This window comes from Saccopteryx leptura, chromosome 3 (assembly GCF_036850995.1).
Source record: "Saccopteryx leptura isolate mSacLep1 chromosome 3, mSacLep1_pri_phased_curated, whole genome shotgun sequence".
Taxonomy (NCBI): Eukaryota; Metazoa; Chordata; class Mammalia; order Chiroptera; family Emballonuridae; genus Saccopteryx; species Saccopteryx leptura.
Genome location: NC_089505.1, coordinates 144,074,909 through 144,099,545, shown reverse-complemented (window position 1 = coordinate 144,099,545; position 24,637 = coordinate 144,074,909). Strand labels below are relative to the sequence as shown.

Below are 24,637 nucleotides of genomic sequence, written 5' to 3'. Positions count from 1 at the left end.
AGAGAACACTGATAAAAAAAAAAAAGAGGTGAAGAATATGGAGAAATGATTTGTGACAGGAAATAGTCAAAAAATATTTAGGACTGAAGGGCTAATAGTTTAGCATTCTGTGCTTTATTGTGTCCCAAACCCCAAATTATCAATAAAAATCCATTAAACACAGATCCTTGTGTTTTGTAGCACTATGGGAAAAGAAAGGCATCGGGAGCAGGCCCACCTTGAGGTAAGGCTGTGGTAAAGATGATAACTATTATAAGAGTTGATACAAAGACGACAGATCAAGAATTCTATAGAAGGGAAATCAGTTCCAGAAATGGCTTAGACAAACTATAACAAACTTAAGAATTGTTGCTCACCATGGTCTGGGGATATGTGTGTGGGCTGTGGTGAAAATGCTAGTTTTTTGTGTCTAGTGAGATGGAGGTGACTCCACGCTTACAACTCGGAGGTAGAACAGATTATGGTTATGTAAATAAAGAAAATTCATTTATAACTTTTAAGTACAGAACAGGTACTGGAACTAGTTGAACCAGGTGTTACCAGAGATTAGCAGGCCAAAGATTAGTATAGACTTAAGAAAAATATATAAAGAAATATATTAGCATATAGTTTGTATTTATATAAATATATATTGGAAAGATTCTTAAAGATGATTGGGGGGAATATTTGCCTTTTGAAGTAGCTAACCGTTTTCCCCAGTAATCTTGCTTAGCCTATTAATTTGCTTATGGGCAAATATAAATGCAAAAATGCTCTCTATATTTTTAATTCACACTTAGTTCAAGGTAAATTTGAGATCTACTCCTGACTTAATCAGCATATATTGTGAGTCTTTGGGAACTGAATCAATTAGGCTTGGCCATTTAATGGAACTATTTTTAATTCACTGTCGTATTTCATAATAGTGAATAGAATATTTAAACATCACATAGTTCACTTGCAGCAAAAAGACAAAAACTATGCGCTAATGTAATTTTTATGGTAGAGTCAGTAATGAAAGTTCCCAAAATATGGGAAACTGCAATTGTGGTAAGTACTCTCCTATATTTTTATTTTAAAAGATACGTTTAATTACAACTTTGTTTTAAATCAAGTTCCATTTGTTAAAACTGGTTATCATAGGGTGATAGAAAGTACAATGTATAATAGTTTTGTATTTAAAAGGCTCACAATCTGTGGATATGAACATATAATAACTTGAAGTAGCTCCAAGGAATGTTTTGGCTTTATTCAATATACCAGTGAACCCTGCAGTACTTTTCTGGTTTTTAATGGTTAATTAGAAAATGGGAAGAAAGGAACTTATATGATGTAAATGTTTTACCTTTGTGTTTTCCCATGTGTCTGTGCATTCCTAATTAAATTATTTAAGATTTAGGTTTTTTCTTTCTAATGTAAAAATTTGATATTGTATTAAAGGTATACATACTCTGGGTTCCCCCAGGTCACTAGAAAACCTGAAAGGAAACATACATATACAACAGATTTTATTTACAAAGTAAATTGTTGAGAATACTTTCTAGTCCTTCTCTTGCAAGGCAGTAACTCTGTCTATTTTATATTACTGTCAATCTGGAAGACACTAAAGATTAAGGGAAATAAATTTCATATATATCAAATATATGAAGAACTGCTTCTCTATATATGTATATATATATTTAAATTGGTTACAAATTTATTTGATTAAACAAAACACTTAAATGCTCACAGAGATTTATCATATTATTAAAGACTACAAGAGAGAAAAATTCTATAATTTACTTTAATAAAAGTATGTGAATGCTAGTTAAGCTTATCTGATATGTATTGCCTTTTCAAGTTCATTCTAGAACTTCAGGTACCTCTTTATTCTTATTATTTTCAGAGTGCCTAAAAAAGGGGGTAATGGCCCTGGCCGGTTGGCTCAGCGGTAGAGCGTCGGCCTGGCGTGTGGGGAACCCGGGTTCGATTCCCGGCCAGGGCACATAGGAGAAGCACCCATTTGCTTCTCCACCCCCCTTCCTTCCTCTCTGTCTCTCTCTTCCCCTCCCGCAGCCAAGGCTCCATTGGAGCAAAGATGGCCCGGGCGCTGGGGATGGCTCCTTGGCCTCTGCCCCAGGCGCTAGAGTGGCTCTGGTCGCGGCAGAGTGACGCCCCAGAGGGGCAGAGAATCGTCCTCTGGTGGGTGTGCCGGGTGGATCCCGGTCGGGCACATGCGGGAGTCTGTCTGACTGTCTCTCCCCGTTTCCAGCTTCAGAAAAATACAAAAAAAAAAAAAAAAAAAAAAATTAAAAAAAGGCGGGGTAATTTGGGGATATACATGATAAGAACAAAGATTTGTTATTAATTATGTATAATTAATATAATTAACTTCTACATGATTAATGTATCTTCAAATACAATAAATTTATCAAGTCAAATATTCATCGCCAGACTAGACTGACATTTACAAGAGTTTCAGATATGTCTTTGAGCAATAAGCTTTTAAACTGTCATGTGATTATTTGTTCATCTCTAAAAATATGTATCTGCTATGGGTGCAAGAAGTGGTGGTTTAATGTTTAGTCTGGGCCAATGGCTACTACAGAAGGCTAAATGAATGCTAATTATGAACTAAACTTGGGAATAACAACTGGGTCCTACAGTCCCTCCTTCACATATAAAGCCAGCACTGTCCAGCTGTAAGTTTTTAGGGGGAAGGTTGTTGTAGCTGACAAAAATTTCCAGGAGATCCTTTGAGGTTACACCTTGAGAATCCAAAGCTGCTATCATCATATCTTTTTAATTTACAAAGAATTTCAATAATAATAATAATAATAATAACAATAATAATAAAGGAGACTGCTAATTTCCCTAGGGGTTGAAAATCATGACACTTCTAGACAAACTCCTAACAATTATTTCCAATGCAAAGCATATAGAGATCTCTTAGATGTCCTCAGTGCCCTCTGATACATATGAGTTCAACTGAATTTTAAAGCTATGTTCAGTTCTTTCCATGGTGCACCCTCAATAGTATATTTAACCTATTACATATTGTTATTACTACCAAGTACAAAAAATGTCCTGGTAGCAATGTGTCCCTGTCAAAGGCAATTTTAAATCACCTATTTACAGAGAACTAGGTGAAGAAACCTATGTTTTCTTCTCCTTCTCCTCTGCTGGCCGAAGAGTTCTTGTTGTGCTAAGCGTCTTCATTGTACGGCCTTGACGTTCCAGCACTGCTTTCTTGTTGGCTCCCGCAGCCATGTGTTCAGCACGTTCTTCAAATATAACACAAGTCCCGAGAGTGTCTTCATACTCTCCAGCAATGACACAGCTGTCCACTTGCAGAGTGGGCCCCTCAGTGTCAATTCCTTCAGTCTTGTGTTTATTTTCACATTTTATGAGAAAGTCTGAATTGATAATTCCTGACAACTCCACTGGAACTGACTGCTTTTCCACCATCCCTTGTGCAGGCTCCCATCCTAGCCCTCACTGCTTTCTCTGCTACATCCTCTTCCTCCTCTGCCTCATCCCCCAAACTCTGCTCCTCTGCTACCATAATCCAACTCTGTGCAGCCTCTCAGTATGTTTTAGTATTAGAAACAATAAAGGTGACACAGGGTTTTATAAATGTGACAAATAACCATAAATTCTTATCTGAAGCTAGACTACCCTTGGGCATACTATGGCATGGCTAATAGGTTGTGTTGTGACTGTTGTGTCCCATAAAACATGTCAGAGAAAGTATTCATCTTACATATAAGGAGTTCCATCTGCCCAGTAAAGCCCAAGGGGGCCATGAAACATAAATGGAGAGAATACCTCACAGCTAGGAAACAGTCTGAAACTAGAGAATTAGCAAAGAGGAAATGCAGTGTTCTAGAAATAGGTCAGATCCAGGAGGCTAATAAATAGCTTATTTAATGAGATTCCACATTTCAGTTTTCTATTAAGATATTGAAAACAATGAGGGAAGTTTCTGGCTCATGTTATAAGCAACAGACTGGCAGTCAGCGGTATGCTTCTTTCAGAGTCTGTTCTCATCATTTGACTTCACTTGATACTTCTGGTTTGTGTTAATCTTGCTCTAACAAAATACTGGATTTACTTTAGGCCCATGAAAAAATGGATTATGATAGAGCAGTGAGGCCCTGTGAGATCATCATCTATTATCTCTGGAAAGTAGTGATCTTACATGGTCTTGCACTGCTCTAAATCCTAGTAGGAAGAACAAAGGCAATGGTTGCACTAATGTGTGCACGTGTGTGCATATAAACAACATGTGTGCGTGCACATATGTGTATGTGTTGGGAGGTGTAATCAGGACTGGGAGTTACATTACAGAAAGATACCTGGTAATGCTGTGATGAACTGGCTTCCTAGGTCATGTTCTAGTGACTATTCTCTTTCCTAACAGTATGTATTACTATTGTTTTTCTATCCAAGATCCATTCTATACAATTCTATAATACGTCATCGGTATATTATATTGTGTGTTCACTATCCTAAGTCGTCTCCTTCTATCATCATTTATTCCTCCTTTACCTTCTTTTACTCCCTCTGACCCCCATTTCCCTCATATTATTAAGTATTAACATTATTTCTTCCAGGGTAGACTACAGCATTCCCTTCTGGGAAGGTTTTAGAGCTTTATTTTTTCCCCCCTTGAATATGATGGGTGGAAATCACTTTGTATAATGTACAGAGATAGATCTAATGTAATCCTAATGTAATCTTATAAATTCTCTTTCATGCACAAACTTTAGTTTGAATGTATATTCACAGAGCTGGCAGGAGACAACTCTGGAGCTCTTGCCATCCTGATATGATAGGACAATTAGTGGGTATGAACTTTTGTCTAGGGCAGACATGGATTGGTGGGTGTATTTTTCCATCGTTTTACTCTCCTTATGTGGGTTTACTCTTGACCTTTATGTTTGGCTATAGTGCTTCAGGCTGCAGCATGTTATATTGTAGACTCACGAAACTGGGCTCTAATTACAGCTCGGTTTCTAGATTGTTGGGACCATAGGCAAGACAGTTAACTTCTTTGAATCTTAGTTTTCTAAATAAAACAGGAACTGTGACCCGTATCACAGCATTATTGATTAGATGAAGTTAGTTAATACATGAAAAAGTTATGAGACATATGAAACATCACACTGATGTTATTTCTTTCTATTTCTTCATTAGTGTCAAATATACTTTGCCTTGAATTATGCATTTGCAAATGGGAAAAACCAAGTTAATGTTAGTTTCATTTTTTTAAAAAAAACTTTTTTTATTGATTTTAGAGAGAGAGAAGAAAGAGAGAGAAAGACAGAAATATTGATCTGTTCCTGAATGTACCTTGACTGAAGATCGGATCCATAACCTTTGTGTATTAGGGTGATGCTCAAATCAACCGAGCTATCTAGCCAAGGCAATGTTAATTTTTTTAATATTCAAGAAGTTATAGACTACTTATGAGTACTTTAAATAGTAATAATGACAATATACTATTCAGCTGGTAAATTGTTGAGCTATAGAATATCTTAAATCCTGAGTCTTGCCTTGGCTATATAATAAAAACACCTGGAGAGTTTCAAAAATTCCCATTACGAAGGTCACCTCCAGACTAATGAAATCCATTTCTTTAGTGATGAAGTCAAGGCATAGGTGTGTTTTAAATCTCCTGAGCTGATTCTAATGTACAGCTGAGGTTTAGAACAACTGATGTAAAGTACTGATGTATTGTGAAAGGAAGGATAAAGTGAACAGAATCTTTACATTTCTTCATTTGGACTGAGAATAGAAGGGAAGCGCTGACACCATAAACATGATGACTAAGAGTTTTTCATGCAGAATGGGTGTCAGGCCTTCACTTTCTGGCTGTGCTTTTTTTTTTTTTTTTTTTTCATTTTTCTGAAGCTGGAAACAGGGAGAGACAGTCAGACAGACTCCCGCATGCGCCCGACCGGGATCCACCCGGCACGCCCACCAGGGGCGACGCTCTGCCCACCAGGGGGCGACGCTCTGCCCACCAGGGGGCGATGCTCTGCCCATCCTGGGCGTCGCCATATTGCGACCAGAGCCACTCTAGCGCCTGAGGCAGAGGCCACAGAGCCATCCCCAGCGCCCGGGCCATCTTTGCTCCAATGGAGCCTCGGCTGTGGGAGGGGAAGAGAGAGACAGGGAGGAAAGCGCGGCGGCGGAGGGGTGGAGAAGCAAATGGGCGCTTCTCCTGTGTGCCCTGGCCGGGAATCGAACCCGGGTCCTCCGCACGCTAGGCCGACGCTCTACCGCTGAGCCAACCAGCCAGGGCCTGGCTGTGCTTCTTACCCTCTATTACAGAGGTCTCAAATTCGTGGCCCACCGAACAATTTTTTGCGGCCCGCAGACTAATCCATGAACTACAGTTTCTGGTCGTTTTGTGACACTGAAAAGTGTTGCGTAACAGTTGCCTTTTGTAGACCTAGTGCGGCCCGCCGAACGGCTGTGATCTTGCTCTGCGGCCCACATGCTGAGTTGAGTTTGAGACCCCTGCTCTATTATGTTCATTGACAATCAAACTGGTTTATGCATCAAAATCCATTTTCTAAGTAAAATTCCCTGATGATAAACTTCAAATGACATGTGCATAGTTTTGTGTTGTATATAATTTGTTAAAAAGAACATCTAATATTAGAAATCAGATTTCTAGTCTATAGATATTAATACTTTGAATCTCAGTGATACTTTATGGTTTAAAGATAACTTCCATCCTACTTAGCCATAAGAAATGATGACATAGGATCATTTACAACAACATGGATGGACCTTGATAACATTATATTGAGTGAAATAAGTAAATCAGAAAAAACTAAGAACTGTATGATTCCATACATAGGTGGGACACAAAATTGAGACTCATGGACATAGATAAGAGTGCAGTGGTTACCAGGGGGAGGGGAAGGGAGGAGTGAGAGGGGGTGGGGGGAGGGGAGGGGCATAAAGAAAACCAAATAAAAGGTGACAGAGGGCAATTTGGCTTTGGGCGATGGGTATAAAACATAATCAAATGTCAAAATGATCTGGAGATGTTTTCTCTGAATCTATGTACTCTAATTGATCAGTCACCCTGTTAAAATTAACTGTCTAAATAAAAAAAAATAACTTCCATATATTTTATTTATTTATATTAAATTAAAAAAAATTAAGTATCATTGGTATACAATATTATATTAATTTTAGGTGTAAAATATAATAATTCAACATTTATATACCTGACAATGTGATCACCACACTGTATAGTAATCATCTGTCACCATGCAAACTTATACAATATTATTGATTATATTCCCTTTACCTTTTCACTAATTCCTCCTCCAACAACCATCAGTTTGATCTCAGTTTCTATGACTCTGTTTTTGTTTTGTTTTGTTTGTTCATTCATTTTTCTTTTTTAGATTCCACATATAAGGGAAATCCATATAGTCTTTCTCTGTCTGATTTATTTCATTTAGCATAAAACCCTCTAGTCCTATGTTCTATTTCATTTAATCCTAGAGTTGAAAACAGACTTGATATTTAACATCTATGAAAAAATAAATGTGAAAACAAGTGCATGAGGCCTGGCCAGTACTCAGTGGATAGAGATTTGGCCCGCCATGCTGATGTCCCAGGTTTGATCCCCAGTCAGGTTACACATGAGAAGGGAGGTGACCATCTGCTTCTTTTCCCCTTCTCTCTCTCTTCCTGTCTTGCAGCCAGTGGCTCCATTGGTTTGAGTGACAGTCTCAGGTGCTGAGGATAGCTCGGTTGATACAAGCATTCGCCCTAGATAGGGTTTGTGTGTGGATTCTGGTCAGGGCAAACGTAAGAGTCTGTCTCAATATCTCCCCCCCACACACTTAAAAAAAATAAGTGCATTAAATTAGAATTCTTTCATATTTCTCCCTGTTTTATTATAATGGGTAGTTTTAAAATTGAGATGGTTTCATCATTGAGCAAGGAGCATCAATGTTTTCTATGTATTTCTTATGGCTAAACAAAGTTAAGTACTCTGGCTATGTAAAAAATGGCATTCAATTTAACTCATTCAATATCATCAGTGGTAGTATTTTATTTATTTATTTATTTATTTATTTATTTATTTATTTATTTATTTATTACAGAGACAGAGAGGGATAGATAGGGACAGACAGGAATGGAGAGAGATGAGAAGCATCAATCATCAGTTTTTCATTGCAACACCTTAGTTGTTCATTGATTGCTTTCTCATATATGCCTTGACTGTGACTGAGTAACCCCTTGCTCAAGCCAGCAACCTTGGGTCCAAGCTGGTGAGGTTTGCTCAAACCAGATGAGCCCACACTCAAGGTGGCGACCTCGAGGTCTCAAACCTGGGTCCTCTGCATCCCAGTCCGATGCTCTATCCACTGCGCCACCGCCTGGTGAAGCGGTGGTAGCATTTTAAAACATTTTAAAATTAAATTTATTTGGTGACTCTGGTTAATAAAATTATATAGGTTTGAAATATAGATATTTTTTGTTGCTATGCAGAATTTATATTAATATAATTAGAAATGTATTAGTTCTTTAGGTCATATTAAGGGATACCAATGTATGCTTTTGTTAATAAAAATTTTCATTTGTTCAGTACTTTTTGTTTTTCAAAGCATTAGAAGTGTTCATGTGAGTTCAAGACAATACTCTATTTGCATATGGCAGTGCTAGAATTCTGAACTGTAACTAAAGCAGGTATAATTAATAATATTTAACAAGAAAACACTGAAGCCACAGCAGGCAAATATCTGAAATCATATTGCTAATTTAATAGTAAAATTGAGATATAGAACTTGGGTTTTATGTCAGATAAACCTGGGTTAAAATTACAGCTTGACCAATTATATCTTTCACTAGTGACTTTTTTTCTCTGTACCTTAAATTATTCATTTATAAGAAGAAAATAAGGTTATTGTGAGGATTAAATGAAAGAGTATGCATAAGCAGGGCCAACTATATAATTAGTGGTGCCTGGTGCAAAATGCTAGGCTCTTTTTTCAATGATTAAGAATTTAAAATTGGTGACAGCCAAGCATTAATCTGAGTGTGGGGATTTTCTAAACCCCGGACTGTTTTCATACTTAAATCCCTTCTTTAATGTAATCATTGAATGTTGTTACTTCTCAGTTTGAAAGGCACCAGATATTTTTAGAGTGGTGAATCTAAACACTTGCAAGTGACTCTAAATACAATCTCTGAATCTTAATGTTTTAAATTTAAGAAGCATGTAAACTTTAAAACCTAGCAATTCTCTTAGTCGAATGATACAATTTATGTGTTATTGGAGGGATAATGTGAAAAAAAGCCTTTAAATTTATAATGTTCAGAGTAAGGGCATGCTAATACTAAATTTACTATTTCAGGTAGGTGAAAACAGAGAGTATTGATCTCAGGGAATTTCTACATGCATCGATTCTCAGAGGGATAAAACACATAGCTGCTATTAAAAATAACTGAGTTGAGGTTATATTTTTGAGGGAGGAAATATGAATAATTTTAACCTTCTAAATGCCTTTAGTAAAAGTATAGTTTAAAACTTCATTAACTTTTTAGAATCTCTGAAGAATTAAAAACCACACATCATTACCTCATCAACGGCACCTATCTGATTTATTTTACTGAAAATCTAACACTTGTCCTAGATCAAGGCAAGATAGAAAAAAAACTATCTTTAAAAATATCTCTGATTCTGAGAATGATTAATACATTATCTCAGCTTAAAGAAAGGTATTAAGAAATAGAAGAGATGTCTAGAGCATCTGGGATCCAAATAATGGCTCATAAAAATAGAAAGGAAAAAAACTAGAAAACAAAGATAATTTTGTCTGATACGTTCAGAAAGGAAGGTAGGTAGTATGTCAAGCATTGAGTTAATAATAAAATGAAACCTTTGTACACTATATTAAGGATTTAGTGAAGTCAGTAGTAAAGTCAGCTTTGCCAAATTATTTGAAGGATGAAAATGATAAATTAATTTTATAAGAGTATTAAGATCTTAATGTCTTACTTTCTAAGCATAATATTACTCAATACCTGAGATCTTATTCAATTTTATGGTCCTGAGAAAGAAAAATAGGTTTCTAGAATGGAAAAGCAAATTCTAATTTTAGATAGATCAGAAGAGCAGCAACCTTTTGTGCTACACGACATTTATCAGTAGCTTTCGGAATATTTCAGACATGTTTTCCTCCTAACTGTTGTTCATCACTTTCTAGCAAACTTTATGTTTGTACTATTCAACAACCAAATGATAGGACCTTAAGAAAATGTTCCCACAAATAGACAGAAATATAAAGTTTACTTTCACACTGTCAATTTCTCAGAAGCCTTAGTGACCATACCTAGTACACTGAAGTTCTTTGTAACATCAGAAGCTGTGCTGTAGGGCTAAACTGGAGTGGGAATGGGAATGGGTGGGAGAAGGTGTAAGATAAACCAGAAGAACTCCTTCCATCCATCCGTTTTTCCCTTTGTAAATTAGGCATTTTACCAGTCATCAATTCCTACATGTTACTGTCCTTAATCACTGAAAATAATGATAAAATTCCTTCAAAGAGTGCTCCACTCTATTCGACATGGCGACAGCATTAATGTGTCCCAGACTATATCAATGAGGGAAGACAAACCATGGATCTGTTGGTCTTTGCTGAACATTTCCTGAAAGTTCATCAGTTGGGAAAAGTCTTCTCACCTGCTCTGGATATCCGTCCATACTCCTTTGCCCTTTAGTTTGAATTAAGCACCGTCCAGGCTGAGGTCCCCGGGTGGCCTGTGAAGAGGGGATCTGAATAGGCAATGGTGACTGGAACTGCTGGATGGTCACTTTGTTTACATTTCCCTCATATGGCTGCTGCTCCCGGCTACGATGCTGAAGGCTTTGCGACCCCATCAAGGTCTGGATATGGCTGCCTGCCTGTGGAAAAGATAATCTGTCAGATGAAGATTCGTGGTGTTGAAAGGATGTGATCAAAATAGGAAACACATACAGAATACTTCTCTGGTAAAGTGGCATTCTTTGGGCTTACAGCTGGAGAAGATAATGAAAAAACAGCAAGGGTCTGCCTACTGTGCTTTGTGAAAATGTTAATATGGAACAAGGTGGCATTAAATATACTCTTAGTCATCTGGTGGTTTGCAAAAGTTTATTTTAACTCCTATTTTAAAAGAACAAAATTCAGCCTAAGAAATTTCAAGAAGAAAAAAAAAGTCATAGATTAAAAATAAAGTGAAGTTCTATATGGCATTTCATTTTGAAAAATACAATGGAGAGAGATGTAATATATGAAACATCATATATTAATTCTTAATATATGATTCTTAATTCTGAAGAATATATATGGTTCTTAATTCTGAAGCAAAAGAATTGAATTACCTACTTTCCTTGATACCACAAGTGCTTAGTAAGATTGCTCAAGTGGGTATAATCAATGTTTATTAATTTTCTGCATTTAAAAATCAAGAGTATGGTTTGTGAAATCTTTAAGCAACATTAAAAATTAATCATGTGATAAATTCCTGTGAGTGTTGATAGCCGTGGAGGCAGTAGATCTGGGAATGTTGTCAAAGTGAGCTCTGTATGCAGACCATAGTATGATGAGCTTTCTAAGATTTATCAGTACCTCTCATTAAACTCTAATGATCATTTCTTAATTCTCAAAGGCAATTATGGAGGAGAGAGGGCATGCCTACTGTGGTCTGCTCTCTTTAAATGACAGGGCGTAAAGCCCTGCTTCTTTGTTCATTCCTATTTTCTCGCCTTCTTTTTAGCATCAGATCCTTGAATCGTTCTACCTGATACCCTTTCTACCAAGCAAACAGCTCTGTTTGAGAGCTGGTTATCTAGAATATGCCTTTTAAAATCAAGAATGGTTTAACATAGAAGTCTAACATAGGAAGCGAATGCTTATCATTAATACTTTTAAACAAATGTTAAGATAGTGCTGTGCTTGGTATTTCACCTATTACTATGGAAGGATCTGAGGGTTTACCTCCTGAATTCATTTTCTTTCTTGTTGATCTTTTAAGGGTAGGTAATTAGGAATTCAAAAATTATTTCACCTTAAAATTCATTATCTAAGAAAGCCTGTGAATTTTCCTGACTAATTAAGATTTTGATCACTATGCAAAAGTCAGTTTGGAGGAATAAAGGAATAATTATTAAGTAAATATTCAATGAAGAGATTAATTTTAATTTTTTAAAAAGTTTTTTTTTAATAAAAAGAGCAACATAAGAGACATCAGCAAATGGCAGAGATCATGAAAAGTCAGTTGAAGAAGATGAAAAGCATATTGCTTGATTCCAAACAAGAGGTAATTTTGGTAAAGAAAATATTCAAAATTATTATTTGGCTATGTGTATGGCAAAGTAAATAACCATTTAACTATATTTCAGGTATCTAACAGGTTGTCTTGGTAGAGTTTTTTACATTCAAAACCAGCAAAGATATTTCAGTCATGAGAAACTATAGGAAAAGATGCAAAAAAGAGTTTCATGCTATACTAGCACAGTAAAAACAGCAATCCAGCACTGTCCAACAATATTAAACAGTAATCACAAAACTAAAACATCATAAATGCAGCTAAGGTAACCATGTAAAGGGCAAATGTGCATTCCCTTATTGTCTCTATTTCCTTCTCAGCCATTCTAGAAGATTGAACACCCTTCTGGTCAAGTGTCTTTTTACTGCAAATTAAATTTTCCCTACATTTGTGAAATTTCACATTCTCTTGTTTAGGAGGAGAGAAAAGCTATGATAAATACAATGTCACAGTTTGAGCTGCTATATTCTGAGTGAAATCACTGGCATGCAGAGTTAGAGAAAATGGTTTCCTGGAGTTAGAGGAGCCAGGGGTACAGGTTGACTAATGCTGACTGGCCTGGCTATGGAACAGTCCATTGCTTTTACATCTATACCTGCTTCTCACCTCAACTGGCATAATATTTGTGGTCTTTGGTCAGTGCTCGAGTGAGTGGGAAGGAGAAAGACAGGCAGTTTAACTGAAAGTGATCACATAAACAAACAAAGCATTTAAACACCCAGGAAAACTTAGAGGGGTCCAGAACATAGCTAGAGTTCCATAATGCATAATCTGCATGAGAAAATCAATAATGATTGCTTAACGATCACTTCATTGAGAGAATGTTTGGTTATGGTCCATCTAAGGGTGCAAAACTAATTCTATATATTCCACATGAGGAGTTTTATATATTTTAGAACTGTAATAGCCTTTAGATTTTTTTCTGGTTTATTTTTTCTTTCTGATGGGACAGTTCAAACTCAGCATTAGGCTTTGATTTTGAACTTGATGGCAAGCACCATATTCTACTTGTCATCTTTAATGACTGACACAATAACTGACATTTAATAAATAATAGCTATCATCTAAATAGTAGGTACCAAACAATGTGCTAAAACTTACATGTATTATCTCCTTTCATCCTTATAACGGCAATAGAGGTAATTATTATTATACAGTTTTACTGAGGAGAAAACTAAGGCTTGGAGAGTTAAACTTTCCCAAGTCACTTTGCCACTGGTGAACTATCAATACAAAGATTTGAACAATGGCTGTCTGACTATGACTATCATGGTGAATTGGGAAGGAGCCATGAAAAGAACAAAAGCATCAATTTGTTGAGGTAGAATATACTAAATATCTTTAGTAGCTCTTTAATTTGCCAAGTGCCATTCATACTTGTTGAATTAGGTCTATTATCTATTTTAAATTCTATGTACATGACTAAGAGCTTTATAGTTAAGTAAATAGGCTGGTACTCTGTGTAGTTAGTAATCTTTCCATGATTATGAAATGATGAAGCTCACCTTCTGATATGGCATAGCAAAACATAAAGTGGGCTTGGAAGGAACATGCTGTGAAATTATTCTGTTTGCATCAGTAGAAGTTATTTCACTCTGTATTTGGGCTATGGGCTGCAATGAATAGGGCATGAGAGCTGTAGGAAGCAAAGAATTAACACTAAATTTTGTGTGAATTTAAGCAAACATAAAGGATACACCATCTCCAAAGGGGCAATTATGGTGTGGAGGGACTTCAATGAGGAAATTTTATTTTTGACTAGCATGAAGGCTTATGAAAGGTAATAAGGATGCTAATGGGGAAGTACAAAGTACTGATGAAAATGTAGAAAATGTCAGAGACTGGATTTATTCAAGCAGAGGGTTAGCTCTGAGAACACTGACTCATACTGAGGGGAATTTGAACAAGGTTTCTGTAAAGCCTGTGCTACACATTTTGAATGATAAAAAGAAGTAGAGAAGATTTGACATTTGTTTTGAACTTTCAAGGGGAGGTTTGACAAAATAACATGTATTTGAGTAGAACAGTGATGGAATATGGTGTTTTCAAATGGACCCAAAAACATACTGTCAAAGTTTACGGGGAAAAACTCTAATATCCATAGGACCCAAGGAAACATTCAAGTCAACACCACAGAAAAGAAACATTGATTTGTTACCTTTTTAAAAAATTAATCTCACAGAGAATAAGAGTTATGTGGAAAATAAAGCATTTGGGAGATTTAATATAAAAGAAATTACTTTTTCACTAAAACAACACTTTGGTTCACACTATTCTCCTAGAATAGAGTGTTAGACTGAGAAGTATATGTTACTCAATTTGGTCATCTGTTCTACCACCCATCTTGACTCTTTAACCATTTGGAGTTCCTTCCCCAAATCAAACAGCGCCTCAAATGATGACAATTTATGCCGCTGAGAATATGCAAAGGGACATACTCATTCTCTAAAATTAAGTCCAAAAGAATTCTGAAAATATTAGGGAGCAATTTCAACAACACAGAATTATCTATAAAGGATAATTCATTAATTGATTTCCGGGTATCAGCAGCACTCATGAATAGGTCAATTTCAGTAATTTTATACAAAACAACAACAAAATGTCTTACCACTTTCTATCTACTCCATGTATTGTGCATATATTTTTTATAACATGTAGGTTAAATTTTAAAAACTGAGGCAGTAGGAAACCACATGATTAAATTAATAGATGCAGAAGAAGCATTTGATAAAATCCAGCACCCATTTATGATCAAAACTCTGAGCAAAGTGAGAATACAGGGAAATACCTCAACATGATAAAGGTCATATATGACAAAAAGACAGCCCACATCATACTCAATGGGAAAAAATGAAACGCAATCCCCTTAAGATCAGAAACAAGACACAGGTACCTCCTCACCACTCTCATTTAACATAGTTCTGGAAGTTCTAGCCACAGCAATCAGACAAGAAGAAATAAAAGGCATCCAATTGGAAAAGAGAAAGTAAAACTGTCATTATTTGCTGATGACATGATACTGTACATAGAAAACCCTAAAGTCTCAGTCAAAACACTACTAGACCTGATAAATGAATTTGTCAGGGTGGCAAGATACAAAATTAATATTTAAAAATCAGTGGCATTTTTATATACCAACAATAAACTGTCAGAATGAGAAATTAAGGAAACAATCCCCTTCACTATTGCAACGACAAAAAAAATAAAGTACCTAGGAATAAATTTAACCAAGAAGGTAAAAGACTTGTACTTGGAAAATTATAAAACATTAAAAAAATAAATCAAGAAATATACAAATATAAAAATAAGTGAAAGCATATATAATGTTCATGGATAGGAAGAATTAACATTATTAAAATGTCTATACTACTCAAAGCAATCTATAGATTCAATGCAATTTTTATTAAATTACCAATGGCATACTTTACATATCAGGAACAAATATTCCAAAAATTTATATGGAACCAAAAAAGAACCCAAATAGCCTCAACAATCTTGAAAAATGAAGAACAAATTAGGAAGTGTCACACTTCCTGATATCAAATTATACTATAAGGACACTGTAATAAAAACAGGTTGGTATTGGCAAAAGAACAGGTGTACAGATCAATAAAACAGAATAGAGCACCCAGAAATAAATCTACGCCTTTATGGTCAATTAATACTTGACAAAGGAGGCAAGAGTATACAATAAAGACAGTTTCTTTAATAAATGATGTTGGAAAAATTGGACAGGTACATGCAAAAAAATGAAACTAGGCCACTAACTTACATCATTCACAAAAACAAACTCAAAATGGGTAAAACACTTAAATATAAGTAATGAAACCATAAAAATTTTGGAAGAAAACATAGGCAGAAAACTCTTCAATATCTCTTGTAGCAATATTTTTTGCCAATATATCTCCAAGGGCAAGTGAAATAAAGGATAAAATAAACTAATGGGGCTTTATAAACTAAAAAGTTTTTGCACAGCAAAAGACACCAATAACAAAATAAAAAGACAATTCACACAATGGGAGAACATATTACCGAATATACCTGATAAAGGGTAAATAAGAAAAATTTATAAAGAACTTCTAAAACTCAACACCAGGAATGTAAACAATCCAATTAAAAAATGGGAAAAATAACCAAATAGTTCTCCAGAGAGGACATAGAGATGGCCAATAGGCATATGAAAAAATATTCAATATCATTAATCAACAGAGAAATGCAAATCAAAACCAGAATGAGATACTACTTCACACCTGTCAAAATGGCTCTCATTAACAAATCAATACACAATAAGTGCTGGTGAGAGTGTGGAGAAAAGGGAAGCCTCCTGCACTGCTGCTGGGAATGCAGACTTGTGCAGCCACTTAAACAGTATGGTGTTTTCTCAAAAAATTAAAAGTGGAACTGCCTTTTGACCCAGCTATCCCATTTTTAGAAATATATCCTAAGAATCCCAAAACACTAATTCAAAAGAGGTATGTACCCCCATGTTTATTGCAGCATTGTTTACAACAGCCAAGATCTGGAAACAGCCCAAGTGTCCATCAGTGGACTAGTGGACAAAAAAACTGTGGTACATATACACAATGGAATACTATGCAGCCATGAAAAAGAAGAAAATCTTACCTTTTGTGATGGCATGGATGGACCTGGAGATTATTATGATAAGTAAAATAAACCAGGCAGAGAAAGACAAATATCATATGATCTCACTTATATGTGGAATCTAATGAACATGGTGAACTGAGGTATTCAGTGGCAGAGGTGGGGTCATGGGAAGCCAAGGAATAGCTGTCAGAGGGAAGGGGGATGAGGAGATGGGATCAGAATAGGTGAAGGGATTAGGGAAATTATATATATATCATATAGATACAGATAACAGGACAGCAAATTCCAGAGGGAAGGGGAGAAGGAGTTAGGGGGAAGGTGGTAAAGGGGGAAATGGGGGTGGGGGGTGAGGGTGTTATATTGAGAGGGACACTTAAATCTGTTAACACAATAAATTAAAAAATTTAATAATAAATAAAAAAATTTTAGACTCTAGGACTTCTGCTCTTAGGTAGATTGAGTAGTCATATTTTCCCTTATTCTCTCCATTAACAAAAAATTAAAACCCTGAACATTATATAGTAACAAATAAAATAAAACTTTGGAAATTAGATAGTAGAAAGCAGATCAGCTAGAGACGTGGGGGCCAAGTGAAAACATGGTGGTGAATCCACTAAGTTTTATTGTTGTATCATATATCTCAGACTTGGAACTGAAAATCCGGTAATTTAAAAATGTCAAAAGGTACAGATAAACTAAAAGCTTTAATAAAAACCTACTCTGTCTAGCCAAAAGACCAGGGAAAAGGGGCAGCCTAGCATGACAGAAAACTTAGATAATGACTGCCCTACCACAGACAAACATCATGGAAAAAAACTGTAGTCCCAGCCCAGCAATGCCAGCAAAGTTCAAGTGGGGAGCCTAGATTTTTACCCTCATAAAGATGTGACACTCTTTCTGGTGTGCTATCAGATAGCCAAGTAAAGTGTTACTGCATTTATACCCATTGGCCAGTAGTGAGTCCCTCCCCAACACCCATGGTGTTACTGGAGAACACAAGGAGCTTACACTTCCCCCCAACAGTAATTAGGCACCCCTCTCCTTCCCAATAGGACAGTTAGAGAGGGTCCAGTAATAAGGTTACTTTCACTGAGGTATCAATGGAGACCATCTGGGAAGCTAGAATATCAATTGCCACCTTTCAATAACAACATTTTGCCTCAAGTGGAGGTTAGTTGGGAAAACTAGGACTTCTACTTCCACCTGACCAAAATTAAGCAGTAACTCATTTTCCCCAGCTGGAGTCATGTCAGAGAAAGCCAGCTAAATCAGAAGGTTTAAATATAATTCTGAGTATTATAACATAATATGAAAATGTCTAGGTTTTAGTCAAAATTTGGCAAAAGACATGATCCTATAGATTCCAGAAAGAACCCCACACATGATAAACCCCTCAAAATTCACTCAAAGACTCATGATAATTAAACTTCTGAAAGCCAAAGTAAAAAAAAAAAATCTAAAAGAGCCAGAGAAAAATAACATTTTTATCTATAGAGGAAAAATAATTTGAATGACAGTAAATATCTCATCAGAAATCATGGAGTACAGATGAAGTGGCACACTGTTTTTAAAATGTTGAAGGAAAAGAACTGTCAACCTAAATTTTAATACTCATGAAAATATTCTTCAGCAATCAAAGGAAAATTAAGATATCTCAGATGAAAAATAAAGGGAATTTGTCACCACCAGACCTACTCTAAAATAATGAAAAAAAATGAAGTTCTCAAATTAAGAGTGAAATGATCAAAGAAGAAACCTTGGAACATTAAGAAGAAAGAACATGGGAAGCAAATATGGGTAAATACAAAGATCTTTCCTTCTCTTCTTGAATTTTCAAAATTGTGTTTGATGACTAAAGTAAAATTATGGCACTATCTGAGGTCGTTCTAAATGTATATAGAGAAATATTTATCACAATTATAAACAGAGGAGGGTGAAGGGACATAAAATGAGGTAAGATTTCTTTACTCCACTTGAACTGCTAAGTGACAACACTAGCAGATGCTTGTAAGTTATGAACATGTAACGTAATACTGAGAGCAACCACTAAACAAGCTATAGAGATATACTAAAAACTCTGCAGATAAATAAAAATAAAATTCCAAAAAATAATATTCAAATAACTCATAGGAAACATGAAAAAGAGAGAAGGAAAAAAGAAAAGAACAAACAGAAAGCAAAAATTAAATTAAGAGTAAAACCTTAATGTGTGAATTCTTAAATGCAAAGGAACTAAATATACAAAGTAAAAGACATCTTGGCAGAGTGAAATAAAGAATGTCACTCACTATATGCAGACTACAATAAATGACCCAAATATAAAACTTCTGAGAAGGCAGAAATTAAAAGGATCAAAAACATATATCATGCAAATACTCATTTAAGGAAAAGAGAAGTGACTATATTAATGCTACATAAAGTAGATTTCAGAGCAAAGAAAGTATGCTAAGATAAGGTATTTTATATAATAAAAAGGGTCAATCTACCAAGAATTTATAGCAATCCTAAATGTGTACCAATAAACAACAGAGCTGGATATATGTAAAGTAAAATTGATAGAACTGAAAGAGAAATAGCAAAGCACCAATTATTATTGGAGATTACAGCACCCTTTTCTTAACAACTGATAGAAGAACTAGACTGAAAATTAGTCACACTATGGAAAAACGCAATACCATCAACCAACAGATCTAATTGCCCCTACAGAACATTCCACCTGACAGCAGCATAATACATTCTCTTCAAGTTCCCACAGAATATTTACTGAGATAGACCATATCCTGAACTGGAAAACCAGTTTAAACAAATGTAAAAGAACTGAAATTACACAAAATGTGTTCTCCAACCACAATAAAATCAAACTAGAAATAAATGATAGAAGAAAAAAAATACAAACACTTTGAAACTAAACAACACAGTTTTATATAATCCATGGGTCAAAGAAGAAAGTCTCAAGGGAAATAAAACAATACATAGAATTTAATGTAAATGAAAATATAACATCAAAATTTGTAGAACACAGTTAAAGCAGTGCTGAGAGGGAAATTAATAGCCCTAAAATGCATATACTAGCAGAAAAGAAGCTTCAAATCAATAATTAAAATTTCATCTCAAGAGCCTAGAAGAAAAGAAGCCAAATAAATCCCAAGTGAGCAGAAAGAAGGAAATACTAAGAGCAGAAATCAATGAAATTGAAAATGAGTAATAAAAAAATAGTATACAAACAACAAAAAAGCTGGTCCTTTGAAAAGATAATAAAACTGACACACTACTAGCAATATTCAGTAAGAAACAAAAAGCACAAGTTACCCAAATCAGGAAAAAAGAACGCTATATTAACATAGATCCTGCAAACATGATAAGGATAATAAGGTGATACTATCATATAAAGAACTCTACACACAAATTTATCAACTTAAATGAAATGGGCCACTACCACAACTCACCCAACATGAAATAGATAATTTGAAAAGCCCTGCAACTATCAAGATTGGAATCTGTAATTTAAAAACTCCCAGGAAAGGTATTTCCAGTCCCAGGAGAATTCTACCAAATATTTAAATAAGAATTAACATCAATTCTACAGATTCTCTTCCAGATAATAGATGAGGAGGGGACACATCGCAATTTATTTGATGAAACTAATAGTGGTATCCCAATAACAGCACCAGATAAGGTCGTTAAAAAAAGATAGAAAAAGAAAACTGTAGAGCAATACTGTTTATGAATATAAATGCAAAAAATCCTTAACAAAATATTGGCAAACAGAATTCAGCAATATATAAAAAGAATCATACTCCATGATCAAGTGGAGTTTACTCCAATGACACAAAACATATTCAATATTTGAAAATCAACAAATGCAATACACCATATTGTGTTCTCCAACCACAATAAAATCAAACTAGAAATAAATGATAGAAGAAAAAAATACAAACTGAAGAAAAATTATGTGGTCACATTAAAGGAAGCAGAATATATTTGACAAAACTCTATCCATTTGTGATAAGAACTCAGAAATATGTAGAATTGGAGCAGAACTTCCTCAACTTGATAAAGAACATCTAAAAATAAAATTAAAGCTAACTTAAAATTTATATAAAAATGAATACTTCTTCTCTAAGATCAAGAACAATGCACAGATGTCCACACTCAGCACTCTAATTCAGCATAGTGCTGGAAGTTCTAGTCGGTAGAATAAGGCAAGAGAAGGAAATACAAGGCATACATACAGATGGAGAGGAAGAAATTAAATGTCTTTATTTACAGAATGTGATTGCTTGCATAGAAAACTCAAAGAAATCAGCCAAAAATTTCCTAGAACTAACAATTTAGCAAGGTCACAGAATACAAGAGTGAGTGTATTTATGTAGTTAGCAATTAATGGTAGACACCAAAATTTAAATGCAAAACCATGTACAGTCACTCAAAAGGGTAAAATATTTAGATGTAAATCAAATGAAACTTATACAAAATTTATTTATATGCTGAAATTACACAATGCTGGAGAAAGAGATTAAAGATTTAAATAAATAGACATATTTATAGATTGGAAGACAACACAGTAAAGAAGACAATTTTCTCTAAATTGATACACAGGTTTAACAAATTTCTATCAAAACCTCAGAAAGATACTTTATATATAAATAATATTATTCTAAACTTTATATTGAAAATCAATGAACTAGAATAGCTAACATGATTTTGAATAAGAAGTATCAACCAGATTTCAAGATTATTATGTGTGGTACTGGCAAAGAAACAAAGATAAATAAGTGGAATGGATCAGGAAACCCATAAATAGACACACACAGGAAAAAAGACCAAATGGTTTTTGGCAAAGGTGCAAAAGCAATTCAATGAATGAAAGAAAGCCTTTCCAAGAAATGCTGCTGGCAGAATTGGACATCCATAAGCAAAATAAATGAACCTTGACCTATGTCTCACATCTTACGTAAAAATTAACTAAAAATAGATCAGATTTAAATGTAAAACATTAAGAGGATGAAAAAACAAGCTACAGAGTTTGAGAAAATATTAGCAAACTATATATTTGACAAAGGATAGTATGTAGAATATATTAAAATCTTTCAGAACTCGAGAGTAAGAAATTAAGCAATTCATTTAGAATAATGGTTAAAAGATATTAAGAGATATTTCACCAGAGGATATAAAGATGCAACAAATAAGCATATGAAAAGATGTTTAACATCATTAGCTATTAGAGAAATTCAAATTAGAACCCCAATAAGATATCTGTACCCACTTATCAGAATGACTAAAATAAAACATAGTGACAACAATAAATGCTGACACTGATGAGAAATTGGATCATTCACAGTCTCATAGTCTGCTGCAGGAAATGTAAAATGGTAGAGCCACTCTGAAAAAATTTTTAGCAGTTCCTTAAAAATCAACAACAACAAAAAAACTATACATGCAAGTACCATATGATCTATCAATTACATTCCTGGGCATTCATCCTAGAGAACTAGAAAGACTTAGGTTCACACAAAAACATCTTCATCAATGTTTAGACCAAGTTTCTTCATAAAAGCCCTAAACTCGCAATCTAGGTTTCCTTCAGAAGTTAAAAAAATTGTGATACTATTTACAACCATACCTTAGAATACTGATCAGCAATGAAAAGGAAGAAACAATTAATACAACAACCTGAATGACTCTCCAGAGAAGTATGTTGAGTAAAAAAAGCCAATCCCAGAAAGTTACTGTATGATATTGTATAATTGTATTTGTATGACATTCTTGAAATGACAAAATTATAAAAGTGATGGGTTACAGAAATACCAGCAGTTAATTCAAAAGTTTAATAGCGGCAGCACAGATAATGCAGTCTTTGGAGTCAGATGAATATAGGTTTCATTCTTTGCTGTCACTTTTTAGTTATGCAATCTTATACATGTTACCTAAGCCCTTTGCTTATCATATGAAAACAGTAGATAATAATTGCTTCACAGAATATTATGAGGATTAAAAAAGATAATACACTACACTGAGCATATTACTGGTACATAATAAGTACTCAAAAATGGCAATGAGAATAAAAAGTTCTTACCTGCTGAGTAAAGGTCTGACTGTCCTTTGGCTATAGTAATAACCACCAATTAAAACTTGTTTTAAATTTGGTATAATTAATCAATGACAGCTTGCTTTAGAAACCGTACCTAAAAGTTAGGCAATTGGCAGCAGTTTCACTCAAGTATAACCATGCTTCCCCTGTTCAAGGTCAATATTCCAACTTCTGAAAATCCACCAACACCTGAACTCCATGCTGCCCTAAACTCTTAATTAGAGAGACTGTGCTTCACAAGTATTCGTTAGCAAGCAGTAAATTATAGATTTGTCTCAGATTTTGAAAGGTAGCCTTTTTTTTTTATAGAAGGAGACAGCATATACAATTAAAAAAATTCTACCATAGAGATGATATTACTTATTCTTTACTAATATGGCTAATATTTTAGGTTGCTGCGATTCTCCTCCCCCCTCCCCGTTAAAATGTCCATCCTCATCATTGTATATGTTTTCAAGACAACTATCTGGGTAAAGAGTATAACCTGTGTTCATGTATACGTCACTCAAATGAGATGCTGATTCATAACCTTGGTCTCATTAACAACCTGCTCTTAGAAACAAAGTTAAATAAAGATTTGGCTTGTCCATAATTTACAAACTTTTATCTAAAATAATAAACATTATAGCAGCTACCATTAATTAAACACATACGATTGGAGCTGCGATAAATGTTTAACATCATAACCTTAATTTTCAGAGCCACTCTACAAAGTATGCATCATTATCTTTCCAGAGGAGGAAATTGAACAGCAAAGTTTAATGTGCTCAAGGGCGGTTAATGCAAAGTGAAGGCTACAGTTTCTTCTTCACTCTTGCTTAGAAGAAATAAAAGATCTTAAGGAATAAGAAAAAAAATATTTTTTTTTTCTGCAGCTTAGTGCATAGTTTACTATTCATGTATCAGTATAATTCTCATTTTGCAGGGATTGCTACAATATTCAGTTCAGTGTTATCACTTTCACAAGCTATTTCTTGTGGAAAATGGTGACTGTCAAACAGGAGGGGACAGTAGGAATCTTAGAGGATATAATCAGGAAGTTATATGAGCTAATTTGTTGAGGAACAAACTTAACAAAAGGAACTAAATTCAATATGATAGAAAGAGCTGTAGGTAGGCTCCTGATTTTATGTCTTCTGAAATTCAAAAGTTAAATAAAGGACCTGTAAATGTTTTAGATAAAAAAAAAGGCTTGTGAAAAAAGCCCATTTAGGAATATCTAAAATATTTGCTTTGTATAGGTCACAAAGAACAAACTAAAGAGGACTCAAAAATTATTTTCATATATATGAGTGGTGCCAGTGTTCCTCTCTCTTTTGAACAGTGAAACAGAAGAAGCAATACCAAGGTCGTGGCAAAAAGGTAAATATATATACTAGGTAAACTATATTCCAGATATTGAGGGTTATTTTCTGTTGCAACAGGGCTATGCTATAATGCTTTCTGATTATTTTTTTGGTTGGGTGTGGTGGGTGGGATGTATTATATTAGTAGTATAAACCAGACTGTAGAACCAGACACATCGGGATCCAATCTTGTGTCCCTCAATTCCATGCCCCTATGTCCTTGTCCCATAAAGTTGCTGTGAAGATGATAAGAGAGTATGTATGTGAAGCATCTTTACAGTGCTGA

The 24,637-nt window shown here is 34.8% G+C and overlaps 1 protein-coding gene across 2 annotated transcripts in view; it reads right to left on the bottom strand.

The window, feature by feature from the left end:
* The window catches only part of LRRC7 (leucine rich repeat containing 7), a 595,608-nt gene that overhangs the window by 40,335 nt on the left and 530,636 nt on the right, over window positions 1–24,637 (bottom strand). For both annotated transcript variants that reach the window (XM_066376553.1, XM_066376550.1), the window contains one exon: window positions 10,682–10,903. In XM_066376553.1, coding sequence (XP_066232650.1) covers window positions 10,682–10,903 — 222 coding nt within the window. The remainder of the gene's footprint in view (window positions 1–10,681; window positions 10,904–24,637) is intronic.